The sequence below is a fragment of the Galleria mellonella genome, unplaced genomic scaffold, assembly GCF_026898425.1.
Source record: "Galleria mellonella isolate WM207_F2 unplaced genomic scaffold, CSIRO_AGI_GalMel_v1 utg33, whole genome shotgun sequence".
Lineage (NCBI taxonomy): Eukaryota > Metazoa > Arthropoda > Insecta > Lepidoptera > Pyralidae > Galleria > Galleria mellonella.
This window is the reverse complement of record NW_026442079.1, coordinates 1,273,785-1,298,436: the sequence shown is the minus strand read 5'-3', so window position 1 is coordinate 1,298,436 and position 24,652 is coordinate 1,273,785. Positions and strand designations below refer to the sequence as shown.

The 24,652-nt window shown below is 30.3% G+C and overlaps 1 protein-coding gene across 1 annotated transcript in view; it reads right to left on the bottom strand.

Moving 5' to 3' along the window:
- LOC113517294 (sodium-dependent dopamine transporter-like) overlaps positions 1–24,344 on the bottom strand; it is a 38,910-nt gene extending 14,566 nt beyond the window's left edge. Inside the window, exons 1-8 of the mRNA XM_026901942.3 lie at positions 24,276–24,344; positions 23,209–23,323; positions 21,812–21,984; positions 16,588–16,775; positions 13,798–13,912; positions 12,234–12,365; positions 4,557–4,880; positions 441–560 (exon numbers count right to left, since the gene is read on the bottom strand). Coding sequence (XP_026757743.2) covers positions 441–560; positions 4,557–4,880; positions 12,234–12,365; positions 13,798–13,912; positions 16,588–16,775; positions 21,812–21,984; positions 23,209–23,323; positions 24,276–24,344 — 1,236 coding nt within the window. The remainder of the gene's footprint in view (positions 1–440; positions 561–4,556; positions 4,881–12,233; positions 12,366–13,797; positions 13,913–16,587; positions 16,776–21,811; positions 21,985–23,208; positions 23,324–24,275) is intronic.
- Positions 24,345–24,652: the final 308 nt, after the last annotated feature.

The following is a 24,652-nucleotide window of genomic DNA, read 5'->3' as shown; positions in this document are numbered from 1 at the left end:
TAAAAAATAGCCTGTGTCCTTCTCCGCCCCAAATAGGACGATTGGTCGAGTCGTTAATACGCCAAAAGGTAACAAATATACCTCATTCATATTTATAATACTAATAAGGATAAAAAACGAGTTTTGAATTCCCCATGGTACTAAATTTGATTCATACTTTTGTCCTAAATGTCACAATTATATTCCTATTTTTCCAAAAATTTACTGGCAGACAATGCTTCATAATATTAAATACGCTTTTTACATTGTATTCTTTTACAGAATATGGTCAATAAATATATATTACATGAACCACATGAATCTTCTCTGATAAATACTCCCATAGGACACAATACCAATGGGATTTTAAATTAAAACCATTTATTATTTTTCAATACAAATAAACGTCATGGCGGACGAATGCATTAATAGTATGTATAGATCCGAAAACATATACTCACCACAGTTATAGGGACAGACAAGCTAAATCCCAAAAAACATAATATTCCAACTATGTAAATATTCTTAATAGAACGAAATTCTGCATGCAAAAGCTTCGACATACTTAAAGTCAACATCGACTGAAAAAGAGAAATTGCATTAATTTTTCAGAATCAATTTCGATTCAACAATGTATTATAACATTCAATCAAAAATACCTCAAAATGTAATGTTAAAATAAAAATAAATAAATTATACTCAGGAGAATAATCCCCAATTGAATGAAATAATCGGATTAAATGGAATAATCAGAGATATATTTCGACATAGTAAAATAATTTCCATTGTAAATGTAATACTCGACATATTCAAATTTTGTCGCGAACATTAGAATCCAAAGTGCTAGGGGTAAACTTACCACCGTTTCTCGGCCTTTTCTAAGGACAATTTAAGTATAAAACAAACACACGGCACACTTGATAGAAAATGGTAACTGTCTGCTAGAGATATAAATAATGCTATGGACTCATACGTTGTCATTCCTAAAGAACTCCTCATGGATCTAAGAACCATACTGTATTCTTAGGTATTATCTTTTTATTGAATTTTCGTCAGTATTTTTCATCACCATTGAGTTAATCATCATCATGCCAGCTATTAACTGTCCACTGTTACAACAAAGGCCTGCCCCATAAGAATAGTCTATATATGGAATAGTCATATACCATAAGAAACAGTCCCGAGCTACATGCGACGAGACACCTGCAGAGTTAATACTAAGTTAAAATTGATACACAAAGTTTTTTATTAATCGTAGTCTTACAAACGACCTTTGCGGTCTGTAACTTAGATTTCTGTACCACAAGGTCACGGCACTCTCGTGGTAACTACTGTAAAAATAAGCATACAACTGTGTCGTTTTTATGCGCCATGTGCCAAAAGTGTTACCGTGAACAACATTCCTACAATTTTATAACTCTTATAGGTGTAGCGGTTACTAGACCACCTCATATTTCGATGGTTGCGGCTTCAATCCTTGTAGAATACAAACATGTGTATTAAGTATGTCCGTTTGTATTCATCTGAATATTTTTTGAGTAAATATATCTATAAGTAGTATAAAACCTATAGAAAATTTCTGCGTAATTGAGAAACAATTTATGTGATTGGACATAACAAAACTATGTCTAGTATAAAAATAATTTTGATTATGATATCAAAAAAAATAGCAATATTCACTATGTGATGTCGTTCTTGAGAACTAAGTAAAATACACCTATACTATACCTGATAATTCGACAGCCCCAACCTTCTAACCAAAAGAGACAAGCACAAATGCTTGGAGGCACAAACTCGTACAGAACAGAGGTATGCTGATGACTTCTATATGTATATGTAGAATTTCCCATACGGAACCCTACCTACGTTTGAATAGAATTCTGCGCGAGCGGACAAAGTAGCAGCGAGGTTTACATAAAAGGGCCATAAATCTTGAGTGGAAAGTCCAGTCTGGACTCTAGTTTTATTCCTATAATGATTATAAAAAAGCCATCAGTACTTTCTTTGTACAAAGGTATTAATATATAAAATTTATTTAAGATTGTTGAATGTGATGTCGATACCTACAAATTGGTAAATATAATGTATAACAGGGTGTAGTATTATACGACAATAAATAAAAAAATCAGTGAAGTACATGAGATGAACTCGCATACAATAGTCCAAGTCACTGTTATTACTTTCTTTAAATAAAACAAATTTTAGGCATTTCAAATTATTCATACACTACAAGACGAATGTTTTAAAATGTCGCAATAACATCATTCTCATATTAGCCATTAACTCTCACTGCCAAACAAGGCCACTCCCATAGACTGCCATAAGGAACGGTCCCGACCCAACTGTATTCAATGATTCTCTACAATGAATTTGAGGTCGTCGATCTATCTAATAGGGGGGTAGTTCTCCACTGCGTTGCCCGTATGGGGTCGCCATTCAATAACCTCTCTTCTCCATCGATTGTAGGTTCTTCGAACTATCCAATCAGCTCATTGCCTCTTCAATATGCTTATCCTTCGGTCTATGTTGATAACTTTGGTTCTTCTGCGGATATCCTCATTTTAAATTCTATCACGCAAAAAAACTCCAAGCATAGTCCTTTCCACAGCTCGCTGAGCAACTTGAAGCTTCTGCATACGGCTAATCGTATAGGACTATGTTTCGGTTCCGTAGCTCATAACCGCAACACGGACTGGTTAAACACCTTCATCTTTACATTCTGAGGTATTTTAGGCAAGAATATGTAGCTTAAGTTTCCGAACGCTGCCCAACCAAATTAGATTCGTCAGTTGATCTCTTGGTCAAAGTTGTACTTACCGAGTCTGACAACTTGTCCCGGGTATATATACTCATAGACTACTTCGAGCGTAGTCTTCCCAATTCTAGCCGGTTTACGTTAACGTTCAACGTTAGCCATGATTTCAATCTTGTCCATGTTTATTTTAAGGCAGATAACAGGTAGAATGTTGAGAACCACTATTGAAGTCATTGATTATAGCATTCAAATCCTCCAGGGAGTCAGTCATGATTATTTATCATTGGCAAATCAAAAGTGAGTAATGTATCTGGCATTGATGTTTATATCATATCTTTTTCAGTTTAGGAGATTAAAAATATCTTCCAATGTAGCTGTGAAAGGTTCCGTGGATATAATATCACCTTGTCTTACACCTTTCTTCAATGGGATGGGTTTCTTACCCTGGTTTTGTACTCGGATAGATACTCGTAGGCTTACTGTACTTACACTTCAGCTCTTCTATATACCTATAGTCAATCTGGCACCGACGTATAAATATATTACCGCCCATGTCTTGATCAAATCATACGCTTTGGCCGTGACCCCGCGGTTCGTGCTGGGGGGAGAGGGTCCGAAAGTTTAGGTAGTATATTAATATATAGTGGAATTGTGTATCTTATATATGCCTACAGAAAAGTCTGCGATGGCATATGTGAACCTACTTATATCCATTTTAATACTTTAAAAAATTGGCAATTATAAAGCGATAATGTAAAAGATATTTACACAAATACAGTATTAATCCTCATCATTTTAAGCAAGTTAGACGCTTTAAGCATTTCATACATATTATTTTATTCTTTTACACCATAAAATTTAAATGAACAGAAAACTACATCTCCTCGGAGTAACATAGGCTATTTTATATTTTCTGTAAAGAATCAGGAAGAAGCCGGAGCAAGTTACTAGTAAATTAATATTATAATGTACAAATGACACCCTTTCATATGACACCTCATTTAGACTAGTAATCCTATTTTAAAATTTTGAGTACCCTAGCAAAGAAAATAAAAATATGTTTACAAGTACTTCTATTGTTAAATATATGTGCCAAAATATATAAAACTATTTCAAACGTCTATGGCTTTCGTAGTTGCTGGGATATAGCGCTGTGAACGGATGGACGGACAGACAAAGTGCACCATAAAGGATCGTTTATAAATATTTTACTAAAACTGGTGTTATCTTTCGGAAGTACATATTACTGGTTATATGATTGGAATTATTTAATATCGCTACCATTTATATGTGTACAATAAATATAATACCAACATTCGAAGATTGAGCGCCATCACTACTACCAAATCTCGTGCAACCTTTCATCATTATCATCATCATCATTATATCTACCTTTAACTCTACACTGCTGAACATAAGTTTCCCCCTGAGGGGTATTGCCAGTAGTTGCTACACTTGGCAGGAAGATTGGCAACCGTAGTTAGGTTTAAAGATTTTTTAAGCGGGAGGCTGCTGCCCATCTCTCGTCCTCCCTGAGTCGTCTTTTACGACACCCACGAGAAAGGAAGACTCATTCTATTATATGGCTTATTCTATGCCAGGACACATACTAACACATGCTACAACCATCCATATTAGCTCTCAATCTACGACTGCAAAACATGCGTGGACGAAATAATAGTCAGAGATTCAGGTCTAATGGAATAATGTAGACCTTCTGGTAGTAAAAGAATTCTAATCAGATAACCGGGTTCCTTTATACCTTTTTGGTTCAGAATCTTAAAAATGATAATAAGTAATATTAAACATAAACATCACTTACAAGATAAGCTATCGTTGCGATCATAATATTTGCATAAATATAAATTATGTACAGGCGATGTGCATACAAAAATTCCGTGCTCAGAGGGAGAATGGCGAACAGTAAGTAATGAGGGGTAATCGATATTTCCACTTCCACACAAGAAGTTAGTACCAAGTACAATATCCGCACTATGAAGGATCTTGCGAATGATACAACAGTGAATACTATGGTAAATAAGATGACTGCGTTGTCTATCATAGTGTAAGGAGACATTGTACCAAAGTCGTAAACCCCTACAAAACCTATACCATAGGCGTAAGTGACATGATCCACTGAGGCGCTCTGAAAGAAAAACAAATAAATAAAAATAATTATATTTCCAATTGTATAATATATAACTGGGCATATATTTATTTATTGGTACATCGACATTTGTCTATGAAATTTTTTAGGTTAGAATTTTTCAGGACATGTCTTTTTCCAACAAGGATTCATTTAGAAAGACTAAAACAATATATATTATTATTTTATTAAGCATTGATATGTAAGTTCTATTATATAGAATAAAAATCGAAATCTTATATAAGCTTGACAACTAAAAGCGCAATATTTTTAAGGAAGATAAAATATTTTTATCGTTTCTCAACCCACAGTTCTTTGAGAAAAATACCTTTAACAATTTAATATTATATCAATACACTAATAGCTGATTCCTATAATCTCTCTACTCATAGGAAACTCTCTATGAGTATTATTATTTATTAAATATTTGTAATGCTACGATTGAGACTGCATCAATTACACTTCAATTGGCATTGTCAATAATATTATATATAGTGACCTAAATTCATTAACAATTGTTACTAATTATTTCTAGGCACTTAAGACCTTGACTCATAAGTCCATTAGATAAAATGGATTCAACTCTAAGGTTAATTGATAGTTTCGGATACTCTTTATATTGCTATTTTGGGGTAACAAAATATATAAATGACTAGTTTAAATTAATATACTATGAATATATATATATATATATATATATATATATATATATATATATATATATATATATATATATATATATATATATATATATATCTCATCATCATAACTGCTACATCTGATCTCAAGTTAAATACAATCAAACACACAACAAAGTAAAACATGTAATTATTAACGTAAGTAAGAGTAACATAGTTCATTACAAACAAACAAACAACTAAATCTCCTTTTTTTATATTAGTATAGATTATTAGACGATCTCAAATGCATTGCAAGGAGTCAGTGAATTCAGGTGGCTCAGGACCATTCCTTATGGCAGTCTATGGACGAGGACTATGTCCAGCAGTGGACGAATAATGGCTAAAATGATGAATGATGATGATACATAAATCCAACGTATTTACATTGCATGAGGATTGAACCCATTATCGGTAAATGAATTTGTGTGAAAATTTTACACCATTTACTCAAAAAAATTAGAACTTTTTTTTTTTAAATACTTATAAATTAAGCTAAACTATTTTTTTTTATATACAACTTAGAATGGCAAACAAGCTGACGGCCCACCATGAAAAGCGGGAACCGTCGCCTATAGATATGAGCGGTACCATGGATATAACAGAGTACATTGTTTCACCCATGTACCCCCATGCGTTGTCATTCCTCTGTACCCTGTAAATTCACGCCATATCCCACCCTTCAAACCGAAACACAGCCATGCAAACAAAACTGCTTCACGGTTGAAACACGAATGGGACAGAGGTACCAAGCAAACGACATTTCTGAAAAATATAAGTGAATACTGCTGTCGATTCTAAAAGAAAAGGTAAGTTCTTTAATCACCTTTATTGTTCAACGTGATATATTTACTGTAATCTTTACCTACCTAATATTATAAATATGAAAGTGGGTTTGGTTCTTTGTTTGGTAACAATATTTTTTTTTAATTATTTGCTTATTGCCACATCAAACTTACAATAACATCATTAAAATATTGAATAAAGGAAATTCATTCCCTATTTTTTAATAACTAAAAAAGTTGTTTTATATTTTGCAAAAATTCAGAAAGTAAATTCTAAAACTATCAAATATCGAATGGCCAATATTTGTATTTGCTGACAAAAATAGGCCGCCATACACAGTCCCCGGTCTCCACTAAAAGGGTTATTTTTGTACAAGACCACACAAGTATCAGTTTACAATTGGAATGGTTCGCCAAAACCAAACAAGCATTCGACAAAATTATTTGATAGGGTAGTCAGTCGGTGGTATTTTGTCGATTATTGAGGTTGCGGTGAAAGCTTCACTTGTTTGTAGTAGAATTATTACTGAGCCCACGATTTAATCCGCGAACCGATATATATTAATTTAATAAAAAAATTAAATGGAAAGTTGAATGTTAAAATATGTTCTAAAAATAAACGGTTATTTTTTTTATACTAAACGGGTCTTTTTGTTTGTATTGTTATAATGACTATAATATTTTGGATACACACACAATGACGGAATGTCTGAGTGTGATTATACTCACTAACACAAAAAAAAATGTTGGGTATATTTTTGTGAAATAAAAAATATTCCTATTATAAAATTCAAATTAAAAGTAAAGAATACAGAAATATCAATCTATATATTTTTTCATCGACACTCTGTAAATACTCTTTTGAATTATATTTTATTTCAAATTCATAATCAAAATATTATATACATGAAAACTGAATGCTGTGTGATTACTAATAATAATGCCACGTTTTTACGACGTACCAAATATCATTATAATTTATTGTAAAGAACAATAAAAATAAACATCGACAAACAAACAACTCTTTGGACAAAATTAATTCTTGCAATGTGTTAGTACATTCCTACATTAAAGTTTTAATCGCGCAATACTGTTAGGTATTCCGTGGTAATGGCTGAAATTGAAACGATTTCTACAAATGAGATACCGTTGGATACAGCGTGGTAGTTCGTGGGATACCAAATAGATGAAGCTTGCATATTTTATCGATCGAGTGATCAATGCAAAAGACGCTGGCCAAAATAAAATTACATGAATATTAAACTTGGAAATAAATGGAAGTAGGTATTTAAACTAAAGACAAATAATTAAAATATGTATGATCTTTTACGCACCATAATAACATAATATTATACTATTTGCAACAATAATATTCATTTAAACTTACTAAATGAAATTGTATACAATCATAAGTCTACAGATATGCATATGAACGTGTTCAAATTATTGTTGCCTAAATATCTATTATCAATTAATCAGACATGATTTATTCAGAATGATCATAATTAAATACCAAGTAAATCGATGGTATCGATATAAAGATATGCTCAATATAATCGACTATAATATTATGACCGATTATAATTGATGTCGGTTTGCTGTAATATATGGTATGTATAGTGTTTTGTAATATCAATAATGAGTTCAAAAGAATACTATGGATATTAGAGATTATATCGATTTAGATAGTATTTCATTTAATTATAATATTTTATTATTTATAATTAATCATAATATACTATCGATTCCACATTCGATTTTTAATTTATTTGTGTCCGTAATTAAATTTTAGATAAAATCAGTAGCCAACGTTACTTAATGAACACTAACTTAAATATTTATGTTTATGTCTGTCTGCGTGTTACCCTAAACACAAAATATCAGAGCGGGTTTATCAACGGTTTTTTTTTTTTTTATAATTGGGTTAAAATACCTAGACTGTTTCATAGAAATTGGCTTAACGATATAAAAGATGAAGAACGATATATAAGAAATTACATTTGTTTGTATGAATTAAATTAATTGTATCTAACAAGCGGACGAAATTGCATGAATAACTACTAGTATTCTAAACGTATAAATCAATCAGAAATGTTCTGATTGAGCCGGAATTACTGAACTGGCTTGGAATCACAAAATTTTGAATTTAGATTCCATTGTGTTGAGTAATTATGTCTATTAAGGTTTATTTTACCCAAGATCAACAACTTGCAATTTTCGACATGTTCCGGTATCGTATGCCATTATCATCAGAAATATCACATACTGTTACATTTATTGAATATGTTATGTAGTATATTGTAGATTTTGTTTCCGAATCTAATGAATTTCTTCTAATATTAAATTATAGAGAAAAGTAACGTTTTTCGTAATTGTGTAATCTATATTTATATTATTACACAAATAATTAATTTAATTTAATTTATAGTGTCGACTACACAATCGATACTATCGATTAAACAGAATTGATATTAAAATTTGTATAAGTTAATTATTTAAAATTTAATAATTTGTTATAATTGATCACATAATACAATTATCGATAATAATCGATTATATCGATATCATTTAATCGTGTAATATTTTAATCAATTATAATCGATTATATTGGGGGGAAAGGCATTGTTAGCAATTGGAGTTTGACAACCTCATTGCTAGCAATATGTCCTATCAGGTCAACCTCCACGTGGTTCCCCCTGGAAGCCATCGTGAACAATTCTTGTTGAATTCGTCACGATGGGCTAACTGATCTACTTTATCCTTACCTATCATCCTTCACTGGTGCCCCGCCGGTGTATACCGATAGCGCGAGGGGGGTTACCATTCCATTATTATCCATTAAAACAAAATCTATTATATTACATATTTAATCTTAATTAATTAGATTATTTGATACTTCATTCAAACTATAAGTTAATAAGCGATACCCAGCTATGATTAATTAAATGAGATATATGACTAATATCGTCAAAAAGTTAGTGATAATTTTATTTTACTTCGGAAGAGTAGTCGGATTTTTGTGATTGTCACGTCGTCAAATTATATTTGTGTTTTATTTGTAATATATATATATATACATATATATATGTGTGTGTGTGTGTGTGTGTGTGTGTATATATATATATATATATATATATATATATATATATATAATTGTAGTAATATAATGTAATTAATTGTGTACCATGTAAGACCAAACCATGGACTATTTCTAAAAACTATCTTTTCCACTGAAACTAAACTACACCTAAAGGTTTTTTTTTTCCATTGCTTCTGTCGCTATGTTTTAATGCGACAACCTTCGTATCTTTGTCATATTGTCTATCTTATACATTTACTGAGATTCTTTTTTTTTTATTATTTTTTATTTTTTTTTATTTATTTATTTTACACCTAAAGGTTAAACATCTCTACCTATTCTGATAATGTACACCGCTAATGCCTTAATATATAATAAATAGTTGCTATAATAGTCAACATTCACATTGCAGTTGTGCGATGTCGATATTAGTAGTATGCAATCGTAGTACTGTTAGGTTCAGTGATTCAATTAAGAAACACGTCTCAATTTGCTGCATACCACAATTCCTCTCTCGTTCCACATTCCTTTGGTGTGAAATAAATAGCGTACTTTTTAATATGAAATGACTCTCAGTAAATAGAACATAATGCCGGTTTCCATTCGTGTAGTCAAAACACCGAAATGCTCTTTTAGTATGTAACCGATTAAAATTGATTAAGATTTTCAATTTCGCTACATTTTTGTGTATGTAACGAAACACTTTTGCTATTTTTCGGCTTATTTTCGTATCAGTAGATCCATATCAATTTTGTCGAGATCGAGGTTATCTTTTTTTTTTCATAAAAATCCTTCCGCTTTCACTACGCCAAAATCTAACTAAACAAAATGGCCAGTACATGTTTGGCGAATCTCTATGCCATGTCTGCACTTTATTAGTAAAACGTGAGACGATATCCAAAAAATGTATGTTCACAGATGACACTGCTTGCAAGGAAGTGACGAAAATTTTTACATTGTTTTTAATGATCATGTTTTAAAAACCTATTTACAACAGATTGCAAGATGAATAAATAATTCAACGCATAATTATACAACTTATCACTCGTTACGTTACAAAATGAAGTTAACTAATCAAATCCATGATTTAAAAGAACCTAGTTTTTTTCAAGGCTGAGATCACTGCCAAAGAGTTGTACAAAGTTCAACTTATACTCTGCATAATATAAATAACGGCGTGGACTTAGTTACTGTTCAAGATCTTGTTAAGTCACTAAGTTAGAGTAGTGCCGAATAGGATATACGCGGCACGAAAAGGTTGGGTGATAAAAACTAGTGATTTAGTAGTAAACGCTTAACACTTTAAATATTTATTAAAGTGGAGTCTACCTAGTGGAACTGCATTCTGAATTATGTAACTTAATGATACATTAGCGACAAGATTGTTAGCTTATTAATTATTTTGTGACCTGGACTAGTGAGATTTTATACTGACATAATAGTTAACATTAATATTGTACTATTATGGCTATAGCAGAATAAAATCAAGTTTCCTTTGGTATAGCAAATCCAGAGTCGTGATCACGTTCACAAAATCTAATATTCCTAATTTAAAAATTTATTGTTAATTACATAATATATTTCATCATCTCACCTATATTAATGTAACTGATTATACTGATAATATTCGTTAATATAACAGAAAATCGAATCGATCATATATTAAGAAATCACTAATTTATTTGTCGATGAGCAGCATTACATGCAAACAAACAAGAATATAAACGAATAAAAATAAATGATGTTTTGGATAATATAAAATTTTGCACCATAATTTAATTTTGATAATAAAAAAATGCTTCAGTTGCAATATAATCTATAAGAACTACACAAAAGTCGATCTTAAAGATTGCAAAAAGATTAACTAATATCTGTTTATAAATGATGAAGGTTTTATATAACAAATACATAAAAATGAAAATACAAGCTATTCGAAATTCTCCTATTTATTGAAGTCGCTTTTAAATAAGAGCGAAATAGAATTTTTGCATGAACCTTTTGTAGTTTGAAACAAAATATTAAAAATCCAATCTATACGCGTATCGTTAAAATGTTACATGAGGTTAAAGGTCGCTGTGAAAGGTTATTATTACGAAAATATCGTTAACGAACACTTTTATTAAAAAAAAATAATAAAAATAATATTCTTTTAGCAAATTTGCGAAGTCGAATATTTTACCAGAGGGGGACTTTGTACAAAAGTCGTTTGCTTGGGTACCTCTGTCCCATTCGTGTTTCAACTGTAAAAACTTGTGTTTGCATAACTGTGTTTCAGTTTGAAGGGTGGGATATGGCGTGAATTTACAGAGTACAGAGGAATAACACCTGAGTGCTCAGGAATGGAAACGCATGGGGGGTATCATGGGCGAAACAGTTCTGTTATGTCCATGGTACTGTTCATGTCTATGGGCGACGGTTACCACTTTACATTAGGTGGGCTGTCAGCTTGTTTGCCATTCTAAGTTATATAAAAAAAAATATCAATAAACAGGTAATATTAGTCTACATGCTTCACATTTACTCAAAAATCTATTTTTTCTAAAAATTTGTAAAAAGCAAATAGAAAAACATAATCTAATATTAAGACAAATAGATCAAGCTTACATATGAAATATTTTCACTTAATATTTTTACAGTCATATCTTCATTTACGAACTAATGCGTGTCTGTAGTTTTTTAATTACTTGTACTAAAAGAACCTTCCATCATAAAATATATATAAGCAGGAATATATTCCAATCAGGGATAATGTTTTAATCTTGTAACTTTTCATCACTATTATAAAATTATATAAAATAGTAGATTTACTTACATAAGTACGAGGAGCAGTAATATCCATCATTTGAAAAAAAGCAATTGAAGCATGATATTTAGTCGTAAACATGATTAAAATAAGTATAATAAGCGTAGAAAGGAACCTCCATATAAAAGCTATCTTAAAAAGCTGAAAATAAAAAAGTAAATGTTAACAACTAGTAAATAAGAAGTCGTCCATCGATATACAAAAAACTCAAGATGAACACTCAGAGACTAAAAACTAGTAAAAATACAGCGTAGTCATTTATAACAAACCAGTGAAATTTTAAATCGAGTGCAAAGAAATGTTTCTACAAAATTTATAAAAAGCAATGTGCATACCTAGACACGAAAATTTATTTACATTTATGCTACAAATTTCATTCGACTCATGCCTTACTCTAACACAACTAATTATATATTTTATAAATTTTATTTCGTGACAGTTTTTATTCCATGGTTTATTTATGTACTACCGACCCCGACTATAAAACAGTATGCTAATGTCCAATTGTAGTACAAATACAAAATCGATTCATTAAATGTTTTGTTAGATTAGCTTTCTGATAGTTTAAACAAAACATGGTATTTTTTTATTTAGAATACCAAGGAAACTGACCCCACACCTAATGGAAAGCAATAACCACTGCCTATAAACATAAATAATACCATGAACATTACAGAATATGCTGCGAAACCCATTGCATGTGCTCATTGTTCTATTGAAACAGACTATAATTTTTGCATGAAAATGGTATTCTTAGATTTTTATATATCAATGGAGATATTATCAAATTAATATATTTTTTAGGGTTCCCCAGTCGTTACGGAAATGAAAACGTTACCTTTAATCTTTATAATAATACATAATAGCCAAGTTTTCAGAAAATGACATAAATCAGTTAGTTGTCCCACATTCGTGTCTGGCCGTTATCATTTTAAGTATTTTACGTATTGCAATATTACGAATGTTATAATATTTAATATGAAAAAGAAAATATGGTAATTGACAGAGCACGAATGGAGAATTTAAAATATTAAATAACATTATCTATATAATACCATATTTATACCCAGTTTTGCAGACGTTCATAGGCTATTATTATTTATATATTTATTTAACTCTTTATTGCACCATAAATAAAAATATACAATGACAAGTGAATAATTCAAGTGAAATACAGTAACATAAATACAGATTGAAATATACACATAAAGGTACAACAGGCGGTCTTATCGCTAGGACAATCTCTTACAAACAACCTTTGGTTAAAGGAGAACAGATAGAAATGGGCAGGTGGCGCAAGAGTGAATTAATAGTTTTTCGTGCATAAAATACAAAAACCTGTAATGCACAATATAATATATATATATATATATATATATATATATATATATATATATATATATATATATATATATATATATATATATATATATATATATATATATATATATATATATATATATATATATATACAAAATACATAAACATACACATATAAATATTTTATTGTATTATATGTGGCTGTAATAATCACTTACCATCAGACGGACGTATATTTATTTGCTAAACTTACCTTTAAGAGAGTATTGTCTGTTACTGTTGTAAAAAAGAAATTAAAAATCCACACAAGAGCGACTGCGAAAAATCTCGTGGTAAGAACATGTCGGTCAAAATGTGAAAACGATTTTCTGAAATTAAACTTATTTTCAATTTGTTATTATAAATATTTTTAACTTCATTTTTGATTCTTTTTGAATGAATGATAATGAAATGTAAAAATGTAGTTATGTACTTTATGAAATATTTATTAATGTGATTGCTGTGCCCTTCCAGGGTTCATGTTAATTCTTTACTTTTAATAACTTAAGACCTATATTGTTACAACATGAAATAGCAATAAATTATTGAATTGAATTGAATGATAATCCTGCTTACGCTATCGGTATACACTGGCGGGGTATCAGTGAGAGATGATTGGTGGGATGAAAAAGTAGGTTCGTTAGGCCATCGTGACGAATTCAACGATAAATTAATCGCAATGGTTTCCAGAGGGAACCACGTGGAGGTCGACCCGATAGGATATATTGATAGTAATGGGGACCAACCGCCCCACTAACAATAGAAGACTAACAATCCCTTCCCTCTTGTCATTGTTACTTCAACTTATTCATCGTCCACTTCTGAATATTGGTCTCTCTCATATATCGCCACAAAACGAGTCTCCCATCCGAGAAATAGGTATTGGCAACCCGCACTCATGCTAAAGGTAAAGGAGTTAAGGGGCCGCCTGAAAATCAGCGCTATATAGGTACATCTCGCTGGAGCTGTACATATATAGCAACAGCTGAGGCGGCTCCTATTACCAGCAATATTAATTGTTTTTTTTCTCTTTTTGTTGTTTTAATTTTTTATTTTCTTAATACTGGTAATAAAGGTTATCTACCTATCTATCAAATGCACGAAGCCATCTACATCCGTCAGTTCAGAACGTGACAGAATACTACTACATGTGAATATCCGTAAAGAATTAAAGGCAAAAAGATTTGCAAACTGAAGTAGCGAAAGGGTCTACCATATAACTCACCATATCTCTATAAATCCCCACTCAGCAGTTATCTATAGATAGATAGCGTAATCGATGGCAGCACAGAAAACGATGGCGTGATCACATAAACTCTTGGAAGTAAAGGAGGGATCTTTGCCTAGTAGCAGGATACGGGTTAATTATAGATAGGTAAACGAACGATTTGATTATTTTGTTTTGACCAATCGATAACCAATCAGAATAAAAATTTATCACGTAGTATAAGCGATGTTATACAAACATTATGAATATGATGATAAATTAAAAAATATTTAACCGATTTTAAAAAAATTTCACCTGTAGAAAGTTGCATTATCAACAAATACCACGGACTATATTTTAAAACAAAAACTGCACAAAGCCGGGATCTGTGGCTAGTGTGATATAAAAAAAGAATATATGATCGATGAATCCAAATATATTTGATTTGCCCCAAGCAAATTGGCATTCAAGCATAAGAACTACGTTCTTTTTATTTAGAAACCCTAGAAACGAAATATAATTTAGATATTTTACTTTGTCTGATTCTAGTACTTCCATTGTATCTGAGTAGTTCTTCGTCGGACATTATTTATATAAAATATATATGTATAATATGTATGTTATTTATAAATTACTGTTTTATTTTAATATTATTATTCTATATATTTGCTCATTACGTTGCATCATTAATTATATTATCTGTTATTCCTGTCTACAGTCTTTTGGTAAATAACGCTATATGGTATTAAAATTTAATCAATAAATAAATATTTCAGCGATCATAAATAACTGGCTAAGGACCATTCCTTGTGGTAGTATGTGATAAAAGCGTATATTTGGCAGTGGACAATGAATTGCTGAAATGATATAATACTGATAAAAATAATAAATGTCGTAAATTTATAAGCTTATTGGATTAACTCTAACCCCAATATATAATAATCAATGGTGCAGGTAACTTGAAACTTAAATGAGAAAAAGTTTCAAACTACTAAACTAATTCCAGCTTCACGAACTACATTGTCATAATATGAGAAACCAGGCAACTGTATATTTGATAACGACAAATGCCAACCAAACCCTCTCCACTAAGCTAGGGGAAGGGAAATGTAAGTAATAGAGTCTAATAAAATCAAGTTGATGTCCATGTGGCTTTCCCCTGAAAACCATGATTAATACCTAATTAATTTCTAATTACAATAATTAATTACGATGGGCTAATTTGTGTAACTTTATCTCCACCTTTTCACTGGTACTTCGCTAGCAATTACCAATAGTTATCGATACTAATAATGTAAAATCATCATCATATCAGGCCTTAATTGTCCACTGCTGAACATAAGCCTCCCTCTTGGAAGATTTTGCCAGTAGTTGCCACGCTTGATAGGCGGATTGGCAACCACAGCTAGGCTTTAGAAATGTTTTAGAACGGATACTTCTGCCCATACCCCGCCGTTCCTTAATCATCTTTGACGACACCCACGGGAAAGGAAGGGGTGGCTTATTCTATGCCAGGACCACACGGCATCGTATAAAATATAGTTACATTTTTTCACACGAGTTTTAAGATCCTTTTAGGTTATATCTAGCTATATATTAAACTGGAAATCAGTCAAACAATATTATTATTTAGCATTATCCACATTAAAAAAAAAATTCAAAAAGTCTGTCCCATAGAAACGAAATTGTCCCCTCCGTTTCTACCTTTTATTTATGTACCTCCTAATGTTCATGATATATAATGTATTATTTTGTCCTGAACAAGAGAATAAGTAATAATATGTTCAATATACTTACTGGTAATTAATGTGAGCAGATGTTATATTAAGATTAGTAAGTTGTTTTTCTCTACACCGTATTATGATATCCTTAGATGTCACACAGCTGACGTTAGTACCAAAAGTTCTTTGGCATTTAGACCATGATGGCACACTTTGTAAACTTGTGACGAGCAAACGAACCGAGTCGGCCAAATCACTTGCATGCTGAATAAGCAATCGAGATTACAGATTTATTTTGCAATTACAGCGAGCATACTCCGTACTTCATATTAGCCTAAGATCCCGCCACTGAATTTTGCAACTTTTTAATGATATTTGGTTTGGTTTAAATTAAAAAGGGACGGAAACGTAATAAAATGTACTTGGGTTGCCTGTTCCCAGTTAGCCGTAACCAAGTTGTCAGTGGCAACCGTTACCTGCGCCCATTGTTTTTTTGACAACACTATGTTGCCGAAAATTAACCAAATTTACCAAAATTCTTACCTATTTTTACCTGCCAACCCTAGGTTGTGGCTAACATACAGCAGACAACCCGGGTGCATTGTATTACATTTTCGCTCATCTTTCATTTAAACCAAGTCTCATTAAAAATTTTATTACATGCAGCAGCGAGATCTTAAGCTATATAAGCTGCTAGTTACACGGAAATCAGCCGTATGACACGTTAGGTAATATGGCCGTTATCTGCATAACTAGCTACAAAACATCTTGTAGATATCTTATAGTGAAATTTAAATATAGAACGCAAAATCGTGTAGACATAAACAAATAGATTTTGCTCTGCAACAAACTTTTGTTTAAATAAAATATCAATATTAATATGGGACCCATTGTTTTTATAATAATTTTGTAACGATTCGATTGGTCCCATATTTTATGGGACCTTATTGATTATTACCAATAACATCATATAAACTCAATCGATTACTAAAACAACTGTAAATATCAGTTCAGAATTGGAAAGGTAAGCACGTAATATAGTCACAATAAATTCAAACAAATTGAAAACCTACTTCTGTTGAATATTGCATGAAAAATATAATCTTTATCATGTAGCTAGAGAGATACTTAAACTGTAAGTACATAATAAAGAAAATGTTCAGTGGCTCGATTCCAGTAATAAAAATTGCAAAGGTATCGTAGCAACTGAGTCGTTGAAACCATTCGCATTCATCCTTGAATGACTCCAAAGTATTTCTATCATAATGTCATCGAATCGTTTTCATGTTCAATATTTAATTTAGGAGATTTTGCAAATTTATAAGATAAACTTAATATTTAAAACAAACTTTGGATAGAACTTCGATCCAACGTCTTCCATACTTCTATATTTGAATGGTTTGTTTTTATAGAATTAATTGTACCACATTTCATTTAAAAACTTAGCATTCGCCATTTAGATTATATAATCATCCTGATCCTATATTAGCAAATATTAGAAAAACAAATTTTGAAAGTTCCCTACTTATTCATATCTAGGCATCTAATTGGATTTGGGTATTTAATAGAAGTAGCTACATCCTAATTTTTATATAGTCACTAGCGACCTGTCCTGCCGCATGGGTGATTTAGATATTTGTTTTTATAAAAATTTGTCAAGTATACTTCAAACTTAAATTGTCTAAACTTAAATTATATAACTTAAAGTATCTAAACATAATTTTGTAAAATTATTTAATTTTTAAAATAAACACCATTTTTTTGGCTTAGATATAACTTAAATATATGGTGTTCTAGACTCTTTTGTAAAACTACATGTAAGAAATAATTTAACTATTTTATTTCTGTATCTCAAACCGTTTAGGCAGTGCTCGCCATACTACAGAATCTATGCTGACTTTATTAAATTAATTTAAATATTAAAAATATATATTTACCAAAATAAAAATAACCTATAGCACTCAAGGATAATTTACAATTCAAACAGGTAAATAATTTTCAAAAACGGATCAATAGTACTGGGAATTACCCTGAACATCCAAATCCGCAAATTTACCTGTTTATTAATATAGATATGGTGAAAATTAAAAGATAACCAATTCATCACAAATGATAACCGTGACATCTAAACACGAAATTATAGTGGTCAGAACAGAAACTTAAGGGTGTATGACTCCATTATGATCGTATATTATTGCATATTTACTTTTTGAAAGTGTGTACTGTATAAAATTTAAACAGAATACACAAATTTTGTAAATATCAGTTTGAAAATTTTGATAGTTACTATACTGTAATTTCATAAAAAATTAAATAAAAAGCAATAAACCAATAGCTTAGTAACGTTGAATTGTACCTACAATTTAGTTAAATATAATTATTGATAAATTACATAACATACGAGACAATGATTCTACTAATTATTATTAAACTATTTATTGATTAATTTTACAATATGAATATAAATAATTATAAACTACAGAATATATTAAATAACTATATAATACTAATAACAATTACGATATGAATAGATACACACTAATACTTAAATAATGAATAATGATAATAAGAAAGTATGTACCTATCGTGATACACTATTTCGAAAGTGAAAAAAGTGTTGTCCTCCTCTCTCCTACTTGCTGTGCCCAACAGGGTCCATAATTGAAACCTTATGTACTAATTATATTATGGAATGCAATAATAAATAAATAAATAAATAAAAATAAATAAATGATTCATAAAGAAAAAAAAAACTAATCAAGCGTGAGTTATACTCATTCATCGAAGATTTCTTACGTAAAATAGTTTCTAAAAAGATTTATCTTTACTTTGAATAAAAATATTATTTGAATACGATATTATATTATGTATACATTGTACGTCCGCCGTTGCTTCAAAATACATACAATTTTATACAACAAGTAAAATAAAACTAAATTATTCACTACGATATGAACTTGACTTCAAAACTCGTAATACGAGTATAATAGTAAAAAAATCTGTTTTAAAATGTACAAATGAGGCCTTTTCATATCATACCCCACTTAGAGTAATAGGATTTTGACATTTTGACTATCCGTTTTGGATTTCTTAACAAAGAATTTAAATAATATTTACGGGCTAATTATATGTAAAACTATTCCAAATTTCAAATCTAAAGCATCAGTAGTTGCTAAGATACAACGCTGTGACGAACGACTGACAGACGGGCAAAATCGCACCATAAGGGTTCCTTTGTACCTTTTTGATACCGAATCCTAAAAATAAATTGGATGACATCTCATAACATTTAATATTGAAATCATTATAATTATGACTAAACATTATTTTTTTTTCGCAAATATTTTCCAGCATTAGTTAGATACATTATACCTTCCTTGATTAAATTGTGAACATACAAATATTAATTTGTTGTCACGATTATAATAAATTTAATAAACGTTAAAATAAATATATTGTTTCGTTATCATTATAACTTCCGGGTTACCCAACTAGGATTTATTGCAAATATGAAGTATGGGAAACCATATGAAATCTCTCGGGGCACATATTTATGTTATATCCATTTCCCCTGCCTCCCATTGGAATAGGTAGAAACAAAAGGACGTCAAGTACTCCAATTCAAACAGGCTGCCTTCGCATTCCCAACATTCATCAATCTATTCATTCGAACTTGCAGGTTCCGGTATCGGTATTTTCATTTGGTCCATTTTCATCTCATCACGTATTTGGTTGACGTAAGTTTATTATATAGGATGCCTCTGTCGGCATATCCACATAACCTTGCTTAATAATCTCTTTGGTAATTCTTCCCTTAAACCTTTGTATCCAAACTTATATTATATTCTTAATTAACGACGTTAATGGTGTAGCGATTTAATACATTATTTTACGAACCAGTAATAATTTTGTACAGGGATCAAACCCGTGATTGGGTTTGAACCCTGTACAATTTTTTTTTTTATCAATAAGAATGTATATTTGTATTGACATGTGTTTTCTATGGATATTATAAAGTTTTTTTGATAGTACAACTAAATGATTGATGGACCCTGCTTAGTCTGAGTCAGATAGCGTGTGTATTTGTCTCATTAGTGTTTAATATGATCATGCTATAACTTAGTCATTTATATTATTATCGTCAGACACTATTCGTTCACTACTGAACATAGATCTCCACCATGGACTGCCATAAAAAGCAATCCTGAGCCACCTGAATCTACTGACTCCCTGCAATACATATAATGCTTTCATATATGAATATATGAATTATGCTATACTATATGAATTAATTATATGAAAAAAAAATATAAATTATCGTTTTTTTATTTTTTGACCTAACCGAAATTTGTAAACCGCAAAGCAACATGCTTATTCTACCTGTGCTGTGAAGGTCAACCATCAACTTATAGGGAGGAGAGTTTGGAATACTAATTGTACAAGTTCGATTAGCTCTTGACCTTTTTTTATTGAGGATATTACGTAGGAGTTACACGAGCCAGATAATTCGATGGGTAGAGAAAAGGAAAGATATTATTTTCATTACAGTAATTTTATTATTGTTTTATTTGCTGACGGCGCACTCAATACATCCTTTACACTACAAACTTACCTCTGAGAGTGAAAGCTAGATTCAAGTAATACTTTGTATTGAATACAACTGTCAATAAAAGTTTTATATCGCTGGTACCCTTGAAGTTTATTCATTTGAAAATATATAATAAAAATGCATTTAAATAAAAATTGAGCATACGTTGGTAACTATTTCAGTTTTATATGATTAAAGGGACAAACATATTGCTCGTCTGATGATAAGCGTTTACTATATCTTTATACGATTTTTTTTTAAAATATCATGCTATAATTAGGTGGCCCTAAAAAATCTGCTTAATAAAGAGTCCCATAACTTAAAATGAACACCCATGAAAGGAAGCCCTGTACGTACCCATCTGCGTTCAGAGGTCTTAGGGGTGATGGAGACGAATTCCATGCAAACAGTGAAAGAATTAATTTAATGGTGTTTTCAATTTTTTCGTTAATCAAACACCGAAACCTTAATAAGCCAGCAAAAACAAACTGGGGAAAGAGGAGCAATTTAAATCCAATCAGCAACCCCAAAACTGCATGAAAATTTAATTACAAATTTTGAAGCGGAAAAACATAGGCTCGATATTGTATAATTTAAGATTTTACTGAACAATTAAATGTCATAAACAAACAATCCAATGAAATTCATTATTATCATCATCATATCAGCCGTTAACTACTAGGTTATGTTAGTTATTTATACTTATACTTACTATTAAAGTCCAGAGACCAGATTGCAATAGTATTCCATACGTTATTCCTTTGAGCATTGGGTTCAATGATTTATTAAAATCTAATTTCCTTGTATACTGCTTAATAAAAACATCCATACACATATATGTCATGCCGATCGTTAATTCAAAAATTATAAAATCATATATTCTTACTGAAACAAATGTTTTTATTTTTTATAATAAAAGCATAGAGTTGGCACAAACTTGAATAGAACTTTATAAGAAGTAAGCGAGGGAATCCCAATCAATTAGATATTTACAAAACGGCCTTTTTAAATTGATATCTTTCTATTAAGAAATGGCTGAATGGTTGTCAAAGAAATACCTTAATCGAATAGGCATAACCGTAAAAATATTATTCTTACGGTAGAACTAAAAAACTAGTGTATGTTTTATCATTATAGTTCAATCGTATCGTAAATCATAATTTGACCTCTTTATGAGTTATTCACATGTGTAAAGATTTTTGTAAGTTGGTTGCAAAAAACCTATTAATATTATAAATGCAAAAGCTTGTAATGTAGATAGATGGATGTTTGTTACTTTCTCACGCAGAAACAACTACACAGATTTGAATATTTTTTTTGTATATAGGTAGGTTATTTCCTAACTTAGATACATGATGCACTGATTCACTCGAACGAAGTTGCCAGATATAACTAATATTCAATATGCATGTTTACGAAAAAATATTCTAGATGATGCAGTAACAAAATTGGTACACAGGCGAAGTCGCACACAAGCGAGTAAGGTACAAAGTACTAAATTTTTTTGCTTCACAAGTTGTCAAGTAATAAATGTTATAGATAAATAAATAAGTAATAAATATTAATTAATTAATAGGAGACTTTGTACAAAAGTCGATTGCTTGGGCACCTCTGTCCCATTCGTGTTTCAACCGTGAAGCAGTTGTGTTTGCATGACTGTGTTTCGGTTTGAAGGGTGGGATATGGCGTGAATTTACAGGGTACAGAGGAATAACACCTGAGTCCTCAGGAATGGCAACGCATGGGGGGTATCATGGGTGAAACAGTATAGTCTGCTATGTCCATGGTACTGCTCATGTCTATAGGCGACGGTTACCACTTTCCATCAGGTGGGCCGTCAGCTTGTTTGTCATTCTAAGTTGCATAAAAAAAAAAAAAAAAAAAAAAAAAAAAAAAAAAAAAAAAAACATTATATGAAATTATAAATAATAAATATATTAAAACACAAAATAATAAATTACTTAAATAAATATTATTATTCCAATTATATCTTGTGATTTTAACTTTGTGTTTTTGTCACATAATAAATTGCCATTCGATATTTATTTCTTATTGAATAAAATGTTAAATTAATTAAGATATATAATTATCAATTAAAAATGTTCATACCGTTTTCAACTACCTTTGAAAATAAATCAAAGTTTGAACTTGAAGCAGAAAACGTAAATGCCAGATATATAAATTTCTTTATGCTTGCCCACTTAAAGTGATCTTTGCTAAAATCCTGGAAGAACATCAAATAAATTATTCAGTATCATTTCATAGTGGTTACTTCAGTACTCGGGTGTTTTTACATAAATATACTGATAAAATCTGAATTGAAAAAAGCCCCTTATAGAGATAAAATATACAGACAGGCTTTACCTTCATAATATACATTACATACTACAAATAAGGTACCAGATTCGATGCTCTGTCTTATTTTGAGAAACGAACGTTTTCAATTAGTTTGCTTTTGAGTTTTTTAGATAAAAGCACTATTTTAATTTTACCATTAATTCCTGTAAAAATCTTAAATATCCTACTTTTTTAATCTAGGTAATTGATATAATTTTATTAAGCTTCTTGTTTAATACATAATATTTAACCAATCGCAGCACTAGCATTTTATATAAGGTATAAAATTTTAAAACAACCTCAAAAAGTATGATCTACTTAATTCATATATTTTTTTTTTTATACATAACTATTTTACCATTTTAGTTTGGTTTTGAGTTGATATATAGACATTTCATTTAATTAATTTTATTTTTTAAGGTGATGTTATCGTAATATTGGGGCACTATACAGGCAATAGATTGAAATTCGGCAAAGCAGTTAAGAAAGCAAGAATTAATGGCACAAAGGTATTTTAGCAGATATCTGATATCTTCACTTAAACAAATTTTAATTTAATTTTGCATTCAATAAATAAACTTGTTGATCATATATTAAATATAATACGACCAAAGTTGCTGTTTTTATTTAAAATATTTTTCTGCACTCGTTCAAAACTTGTAACGCCATCTAGTAAAAGCTTGAAAAAACTCATAAAGACTTGTAGGGTTTTTTTGCCTTACAATCGTCGACCTGATAGGGTATATTGCTAGAAATGGGGTTGTAAGATCCTCATTACTAAAAATCCTATTTCCCCCACCATGAATGTTATACCTTAATAGAATATAAATTATACTAACCATTCTATCATCCAGTAAAGACATACTAGATGTCAAATCTAATAAAGTTGTCGTTCTATAGTGTGGCATTTTTATTTATTACACTTAACTGAAAATAAAAGTAAATTGAATTTACAATAATGATTCAATTATAGTTGTTGCAAAATACATAAAACATTAATTATAATACAATTAATATATGTAAGAATATTTGATTTGGCTCCATTACTAACATTCCATTTTCCCCTCTTTTTTGCTATTGATTGTGTATAAGTATTATATATATATATATATATATATATATATATATATATATATATATATATATATATATATATATATATATATATATATATATATATAATTAAAACTTGAAATTTTTATGCTAATAAATAAAA